The sequence below is a fragment of the Labeo rohita genome, chromosome 16 (assembly GCF_022985175.1).
Source record: "Labeo rohita strain BAU-BD-2019 chromosome 16, IGBB_LRoh.1.0, whole genome shotgun sequence".
Lineage (NCBI taxonomy): Eukaryota > Metazoa > Chordata > Actinopteri > Cypriniformes > Cyprinidae > Labeo > Labeo rohita.
Window position 1 is genome coordinate 25,992,845 of NC_066884.1, and position 9,432 is coordinate 26,002,276.

Below are 9,432 nucleotides of genomic sequence, written 5' to 3' on the forward strand. Positions count from 1 at the left end.
TTATCCTCAATCCTAATATAACAGTGAAACAAAGTGTAAAAAATTGGTTGAGAATAAGAATTTACTCTTCATGCTGAGTATTGTGTGGGCAAGATGTGCTGCATCTCCATCCAGTGTAAAACTTGCAGGGCACCTCAGTGTCTGTGACACCACACGCTAATGAGAAAAGCAAGGGTAATGACCGGAAAACATACTGGCTTCACACTTCAGAGGCACAAACAGGGAAAACAGCAGGCTTCACATTGCACTGCTTCAACACAGTGACCTCCAGTGTAATGCAGTTTCTTTTCTAAAACACAGCTAGCAGGTCACAGTAAAGTAAATTTGAAACGGCAATTTACCTTTTTGTACTGCAACAATTTAATGATTTCCCAGCAGTAAAAAGCTAAAAATGCAGCCCGAGAAGCCATTTAAGAAAGCATAAGGAAAAAAATAGACAATCAATATTAAAAATACTGAATGAAAGCGTATGGACAGCTTTTACTTTAATTTACACTGAAAAACAGTAATGTCAAAATTCAATTATTTAACATTACTGAAACAACCTGAATACTTATGGGTCAAATCAGGAGGAAATTGGAAACAGTTGCATGTTATCACTTTTTACAGTGTAGAACTACTTTAATAACTTAACTAGCTAACTTTTTAAGTTTCCTTGTTTGGTCTTAAAAATACAGTGGGACAATTTTACACTTTTTTAATGAAGGTTTCAGGCGGAGAGATCTCATCCTGTGCTGCAGATCTCAGAGAGCGTGTGAGAAGTGCCTGAAGGTAAGTCAGCACTGAGCGGTCATACTCGACAGTGTTTTCACAAGCACTGAGGCACATCAAACTGAGCTTAATGGGATGTGACTGCCTTTGTCGCAAGACCCTTTCACCGGATCACATGCAGAGGGTGGCCGAGCAGTGTCACACTCACTGAGGGGAATCTGAGCACATCAGTGTGGATAGTGGGCCATGTATCTGGAGTTTATGTAATGATGAAAGATAAAAATAGATTCCTTTCCCTACCTCCAGCTCTCCCACTGAGCTATTTCAGAGTCACGGCCATCATAATACATTTGTTAAACTACATTTCTATTTAATTTGTCAGATGTCACTTACAGCGGTTATTTTGCAATTAAGGGACTAAAAATGTAAAGTGAATGAAGGGTACTAATTTATTCTAATATTTAGACTTAAAGGGACAGTCCACCCAAAAAATGAAAATTCTGTCATCATTTACTGTCAGTGTTTACACTCGTGTCGTTCCAAAGCTGCATGACTTACTTTGTTCTGTGGAACAAAAGAAGATATTTTGAAAAATGTTGGTCATCAAAAGCTTCATGTCCCATTGACAAACATACTATGTAAGTCAATGGGACAAGAAACTGTTTGGTTACCAACATTCTTCAAAAAATCTTCTTTTGTGTTTCACGGAAGAAAGAAATGCAGACAGGTTTGAAACTAGTGTCGTTTTATTGTGTTCAGTTCCGGTTTTACCTGCCTTTGTTATCTAGTAACTTTTCCTTTGTTCTCATTTTCCTCTGCTCTTCACTTCCTTCATATTATGTCCGGAGTTCAATGTGTATGCATGAACACTGCTTCACTGATATTCTTCTGTGGATTATCTGTATTTACATATCTCTTCAGACCCAAAATGTGACAGAAATGTCATTAGGATGAGTAAATGACTTTCATTTTTAGTGGAACTGTCCTTCCACAGTTCACCTCTTAAAAATGTTTTGGACCCCACTGACTGCAAAACAGTTGAAACATTCATCAAAATATCTTATTTTGTGTTCCACAGAAGAAAGTCATATAGGTTTGGAATAGCATGAGGCTAATTAAAGAATTTTCATTTTTGAGTGATCTATCTCTTTAAGAACTTTAGGTGCTTTAATAATAAGCATTCAGGGAAACAGACTATTATAGAAGGCTGCATTTGTTTATGGTTGGTGTGTTAAAGGTCATCTAGTCATGTGACCTGTATGGCCATATCACAAACTGTCCAACTGCTTATAAGAGTACTGAAATCAGAAACACATTTTTATATGTAATGAAAGAAAGGAGCTACACAGGTAGGTTATTTATGTTTTAATACTTGCAAAACTGAAATCAGAGTTTAAACTAAACACTTATAAGCTGGAATGTGTAATAGAAGATCTGTAATAGCTGGCTGGCGAGGTGAGAGAGGGATTTCCTCCCTTTGACTCATTCTCACAGTGCAAGGAATGATGCCTGGAGGAGCATGTGCACCAAGCGAGCGCTTGTTTGGAGTTTGCTGGTCCTCTCTGTCTTTCATATTGGACTCGGGGTGTCCTGCATCTCTCTGGGTGTGCTGGGGATCACACAAGCCCGCTGGCTACAGAAAAGCCAGACGTCCTTCTCCACACCGATATGGAGCGGCGTGTGTGTAAGTAAGAGATCCTAATGTATCTTCAGCATGACATTTGTATACAATATTAATATATTTATCAGCAAAAATGAAATATAAAAAAATAGAAAACTTTACTAATTTCTACTACTTTTTCTTAAGTAATTTTAAACCTGAAAGTAATGCATGTCACCTTTTATTATATTATATTATATTATCCACAACCCTGTATAGGACTAGCGGTTTGGGGAATGGAAGGATGGATATTATATTAAAATATTTTTATGTCAAATGTTTCATTGAATTTATTTGTTTAATTATTGTTAATCAGTTATTCAATTATAATCACCCATAATATTATATTACATTATTTCTGGCTAATACTTTGTTAAATCTATTACTACACTGCCAGTCACAATTTTTTGAACAGTAAGATTTTTAATGTTTTTTAAAGAAGTCTCTTTTGGTCACCAAGCTTGCATTTATTTGATCCAAAGTACAGTAAACACAGTAAAATTTTGACTATTTAAAATAAAGTTTTCTATTTTAATATATTTTAAAATGTAATTCATTCCTGTGATTTCAAAGCTGATTTTTTTTTTTTTTTTTTTTTTGCATTTTCCAGTCCCATGATCCTTCAGAAATCATTCTAATATTATGATTTGGTACTCAAAAACATTTGTAATCATTATTATTGTGTTGAAAACAGCTGAGCAGAAATTTGTCAGGTTTCTTTGATAAATAGAAAGTTCAGAAGAACAGCATTTATCTGAAATTGAAGTCTTTTGTAACATTATAAATGTCTTTATCATCACTTTTGTTCAATTTAAATCATCCTTGCTAAATTAAAGTATTAATTTATATAATTTCTTTTCAAAAAAACAAAAAACAAAAATACTGACTCCAAGCTTTTGAATGGTATAGTGTATAATGTTACAAAATCTTTTTATTTCAGATAAATGCTGATATTTGGATCTTTCTATTCATCAAAGAACCCTGAAAAAATGTACTCAACTGTTTTAAATATTAATAATGATTATAATAATAATAACAAATGTTTCTTGAACAGCAAATCAGCATAGAATGATTTTTGAAGGATCATGTGACACTGAAGACTGGAGAAATTTTAAAATACTAATAATTTAGCTTTAATCACAGGAATAAATTACATTTTAATATATATACAAATAGAAAGCAGTTATTTTAAATAGTAAAAAATATTTCACAATATTACTGCTTTCTATATTTTGGATCACATAAATGCAGGCTTGGTGAGCAGATGAGACTTCTTTAAAATACATTAAAACTCTTACTGTTCAAAAACTTTTGACTAGTAGTGTATTTTTTTCTCCTATTCCTATATAGTTATATTACATTATATTATATTATATTATTACTAAAATATGATACCCAGAATGTGTAATATGAAATCTTTTTAATTTAAAATACAATTGACAATAATTATTCTTATTCTTAAGCAAGGATTAATCAGGGGTTTTCTTTACTGTCACAATATGCAATGATCAACTGAACTATCATATCCAGAATGTGTAATTTGAAATCATATTAGAATTTGGTTTAGATTCAATAACACATCTGTTTTTCAGTTTCTCATCTGTGGAGTATGCGGGATACTGTGTGCGAAGAAAAGAACTGGACTGACTGTAAGAGTATAAGGCGTGACAATATAAATACTTTTTATCTAATCTATACACATTCACAGAGATAACAGCCATTGCAAGCCACTTCCACTGACATGTAAACATTGCCTGTAATCCCTGCTTTATCACTCTAGTGATACTATCATGTAATAAGAAACTGCATCATATAGTCAATGCTGTGTAATTACTGTTATCTCATACCAGTTTTGTCCTGCCTCACATCACAGATGATCCTGTTTTCAGCCTGTTGCATCTGTGGACTTATTGGGGGAATTCTAAACATCCAGTTTGTGCGTGCAGTGGTGAAACGACCAAACAGCCTGTACTCTCTACACCTGGCCTTCCTCTGCCTGGCCAGCCTGGGCATCTTGGGCTGCACCCTCTCCACCTGGCTCACCTGCAGACTCGCCAGCTGTGAACAGAAAAGACTGTTTCTGGAAAGAGATCTGTCGTTGCATCATTCTGTGGAGATGGGCGAGAAGGTGAAGGCAACGTGTGGATGAACTATCTAAGGACTGTGAGATCCATTTTATTTTCATTAAAAATGTAAAAGTGTAAATTTGGTTTGTAAAATTGCTTAGTGTAAGTTAAGTCATGATAATACGTCTCTTGTGAGATATCAGGTATTCTGTTTCATGTCACTGTTATATATAAAAATAAATCCTGGAATATGATCATTCTAAAGGATTTGTTTTGTGCCATAAAAGTAACATTTATATATAGTTAGGGCTGTTACTAATGATTGTTTTGATAATAGAGTAAACGGTCGATTATTCCGACAATTAATCGAGTAATCGGATAACACATTATTAATTGTTTTGTGGTAATATACAAGCGAACAATAGCCTTTAAAATTAGCTACTTAAAATATTAACAATGAGGCAACAAATTAGTTCAAATAAAGTATCAAAGGCAGCAAACATATGGTTTTATTAAACAAAACTGTTAAAATACGTAATTTATTATAGAGTGTTTTCATGTTACGTCATCAATCCGGAAGTCGGCCATTGCGGCGGCATTGAGTGTAAACAATGCCATTGAACCGAACGGAACTTGCGTATAGGCTTGGCGAAAAAACGAAGAAACGAAAGTAATTCACTATGTCAGGATAAGAAATAGAAGGAAGAACTGTCTTATCATCAGTCCGCGACAACGGAGGCAGATCGTATGGATGTTTACAACTTATTACAGGGCTGGACAATATGGACTGCTCTGTGGCCCGTGCAAGTCGTACATTCACTGCACAGCATTCATGTTCCAAAATGTCATTTGTGTGTAAATATTATGTTATTATCATATTTAGTCTGTAAAAAGCCGTTAACAGCTGAAAACGGACATAAAAAGGAGTAAATATTGTATCAGGCAGATCAATCTCACTGTTCACGATGCACGAAATATTGTAAGAAACCCATAATAATGAATAGGGGGTAACGTAGGAGTTTATATGAATGTGTCTCTGAGGGGTACTGTCTGTTTTCAGAAAAGTTTACATGGCTTTTTCTTTTCATCTAGCATCTGTATAACGCATTATAAAGCAGCGGAGATTTGTGTACAGCAGTAACCAAGGAAACACTGTCGCTTCTTAGCGTTGAGCCCTGTATTAACTTCAGTTTGTCAAAATAAAACGACCTTTCCTATAAAAAGTCCTTCTCTATATGATTTAGCAGCTTCCACACATTTTCCGTAGTTTAGACAGCATAAATTAGTAGAATAACGTCCTCAGTGGTACACAAACCGCGTAAGTAATGCTTCTGTTTACAAATGAGTATCGCCGCAATGGCCGGGCATCCGGGTAACTGACCAGAACGTGACGTCGGTGCAAACTCTCTATAAACAATAGAACTAATGTACATCACCCATTATAACAAATGACTGCAAAGGGCGCCAACGGCCCGACGATTGTTTTTACACTAATACTGACTAAACAACAATTCAAATGTCCACTTAATCTCTAATATCTTTATTTGCTACTGTAATTTCTTGAATATGTGGACATGAAAACGTGTGAACTCAGAGTGAGGGTTTAAACTTTTATTTTGAAAACGCGACAAACTGCATATTGAGAAACATGTATTCTCTTGTGTTTGTGTAGGTTTATAAATAATTTACCTTACATAGCGTACGTTGCGTTCCCAGATAAACGTTATAATGAACACAAATTCACAACGATATGCAGAGACGGAGTTTGAAACGCTTCACACATAAATGATAACTGTTTCTTTGGAGAAGCATTTAACTACTGTGAACGCGGACGCTCTGAGAGGCACGTAGACTACGTGACCTACTTGCATTAAATAAAGCTCATATATTAAACCTGCATCGCATATATTTATTTAATTGAATCACAGAGTCTCTGAATTCACAATATCTTGTGCGTTATTATGATTTTTAAATGGGTTTAATATATCGTGCAGGCTTGGACGAGTATTTAATACATCGTCCAGTATTCTGCAGGTTAGTTGACAAAATGCAATCGAGCATTTCTTGACATCTTGGTTGAGTTCGTCTTTATTGGTCTTTTGCTGATCAGTTACCACATTCCAGACAGTTTTAAGTGTCAGTGAATGAAGAGTCAGGTGTGATGGTGTCAGTTTCCAATAATGAAGAATGCAATATATGTTAAACCAAAGGTTCCAAAGGTTAAAAGGTCAGTATGACTTTGTGTTGGCCTGTGGGGCCAAATATAAAATAATAGTTCGAATTATCTATTTTATTTATTTATTTTTTGACAAAATGTTGTTTTGAATGTTTTAATTCATACACTAAGGAGCTCATACTACAGGAGGAAAAACACCTCATATAAAATGTGATCTTTATAACCGTATAGCATACAGTTCAATTCAAAAGTTTACATACACCTTGCAAAATCTGCAAAATGTTAACTGTTTTACCAAAATAATAAGGATCATACAAATTTATACAAATTTGGACGTTAAATTTATAAAAGTTACCCCGTTCAAAAGTTAACATACACTTGATTCTTAATACTGTGTTGTTAACTGAATGATCCACAGCTTGTTTACTGACAGTTGTTCATGAGTCCCTTTGTCCTAAACAGTTAAACTGCTTGCATTTCTTCAGAACAATCCTTCAGGTTTTTCAGGATTTCAGTATTTGAACCCTTTCCAGCAATGACTGTATGATTTTGAGATCCATTTTCACACTGAGGACAGAGTGTGAGTATTTGAAGAACAGGGTAAATGTAACTTATTTTGTCTTCTGGGAAACATGTAAGTCTCTGTAGCATCTGCTAAATGAAAAAAAAAAAAAAAAAAAAAAAAGATATTCAGGCAAAAAAAAGAAAAGAAAAATGTACACATCTTCATTCTATTCAAAAGTTTACACCCCTGGCTCTTCATGCATAATTTTTTCCTTATGAAGCATCAGTTTGAGATTGAACTATTACTAACAACATTACTAACAATATAAAAGTTATTCTTACATTTAGTTTATAAATATCAGAAAAGATTTCACAGCATAAAGATTTACTGTATTTAGGGGAATGTATTTAGAATTATACTAAAGTCTAAAAAGTATAAACTCAATCTGAGGGCACAGAAGGCATATAGTAGCTTGTGTTCAACAGTTTATTTAGCAGTTTTGGTCATGTTGATAATTTAGAGGCCTATAAAGACCAGTAGTCTTTATAGAGTTAAAAATAAGTGAACAGCATAGGCATACTTCTTATCTATGTGTAATTGTCTGAGTATGTGCGTGAGAGAGAGAGAGAGAAGAAACGATTACACTTGGCCTGTCAGGAAGTTCCAGTGAAGCATGCCACACACAACAGGAGCACGTCACTGCCATAAAGCTGCCATAAACCCTCGGATCTGCATCCAGGTCTCCTCAGAAAAACTCATTCCAATAACCAGGCTGTGTTCAAAGCACCTTACAAAATGGCCAATCAAGGATCTGGTAGGCCTACTCTGGTACTAATTGATTACTGAATGCCAAAAAATTACAGTTACAGATGGAAAACTCCAAGCTGTTACTTAATAACTAAGGACAAGCATGCCGGTTAATGACCTTGAGAATATTCTGAATTTACAATACAACAACGACATCTGCTGGTGAAACGTGTCAGCAGCTGAGTGGATCTCTAACAATATGCAGCCATTTACAGGTAGTGTTCGAATTATAAAATGACTTTCGTGGCAGTCGAGTTTTTTTTCCTTTTAATTAACTTTTTAAGGTCTTCTGAATTATTACATGTACATATAAAGTAAACATAAAGTGCAACTCAAATTTCCATCACTAGCAGTTGACTAAACATCAGTTATCTAAAAGACATCAAAACAAACACTAAAGATTTCGTTATAAATTTCGAATGTGTGAATCTGCAAATAATGACTGTGAATATAGACATTTGTGAACACAATAATCACTGTTTCACAAGCCACAAGACGTAAATAATCTGTGTGTAAGTGTGGAAAAAAAACAGAAAACACCTTTTGTAAGGTTTTATCAGACTTTACAACTCCAAAATACATTTTAGTGAAATCTAATTGCTTTCACAATATTCTAATAGTTACATTTAAAGAGGCTTGTATCTGATGTTGTGGGCAAATCCATTACGATTAAGTACTTTACCTTGTAACATCGCCCCCTTGTGGAATGTTCATAGGCTTTGTAAATAGTTCTGTCAATGAAAACATCTTCATTTAAATATTAAAAAAGGATGAAGATTCTGTACAAGCAAAGTGTTACCATATCAGATGTTCAATGGAAAGCAGTACATTTCAAAACGAGCATCCATCCAATAGAAGTCTTAATAATACATAATATAATGGTCACATGTGCTATACATTTTTACAGTGTGCTGGCTGAAACTTTAATTATACTCTTCCTTTTTTTATTTTTTGTCCTTCAGTTTTACTGGGTTATACTGGAATTCCTTCATACTGTTGAAATGTTTTACCATTTAATGTAAGTTACAACAACAAGTTCAATCATTAATGTACACCACTGGACTGGACAGAGAATAATCTTATATAATATAATAGGACCATATCTAAAGAAAACATTTCCAACTTTTTCAAAGCCAAACATGTTCATGTCATATAAGTGCGTTACTATTTCTGCAGTATGTGTACAGTATGTATGTTTTCTTTATGTCTAATACCTAGATGAACTACTGCATGTGCCTAAATGTGCATTATACAACCAAGTACAATTCATGCATAATGTATACTACAATGCAATGTGATTTTAGTGAGATGAATGAACCAGATGGATGAATATTATTTTTAAATCTCACTACTAAATCTGACTGTCAGGTTTTAAATATTAACTTTATTATATTTTAAATAAACTTCAGAGGAAAAAAAGGATTTTGTGGAATGGTTATTGAGTTTTCCATTTCAGGATAAAACATCTACAAACATTTTTATATGAATTTTATTTTAATAATCTATC

At 34.0% G+C, this 9,432-nt stretch overlaps 1 protein-coding gene across 1 annotated transcript; it reads left to right on the top strand.

The window, feature by feature from the left end:
* The first annotated feature begins 2,230 nt into the window (after positions 1–2,230).
* Positions 2,231–4,520, top strand: tmem196b (transmembrane protein 196b). The gene is made up of 3 exons (XM_051131606.1): positions 2,231–2,395; positions 3,964–4,020; positions 4,245–4,520. Exons 1-3 carry the CDS (start codon positions 2,231–2,233, stop codon positions 4,518–4,520), a joined length of 498 nt encoding a protein of 165 aa, XP_050987563.1.
* The last annotated feature ends 4,912 nt before the right edge of the window (positions 4,521–9,432 follow it).

Excerpts from the sequence above, each read along its gene's own strand:
- tmem196b (XM_051131606.1), top strand. The coding sequence starts at position 2,231 with ATGTGCACCAAGCGAGCGCTTGTTTGGAGTTTGCTGGTCCTCTCTGTC. Across the intron at positions 2,396-3,963 it reads CGATATGGAGCGGCGTGTGT|TTTCTCATCTGTGGAGTATG; the intron begins GTAAGTAAGAGA and ends TCTGTTTTTCAG. Across the intron at positions 4,021-4,244 it reads AGAAAAGAACTGGACTGACT|ATGATCCTGTTTTCAGCCTG; the intron begins GTAAGAGTATAA and ends CTCACATCACAG.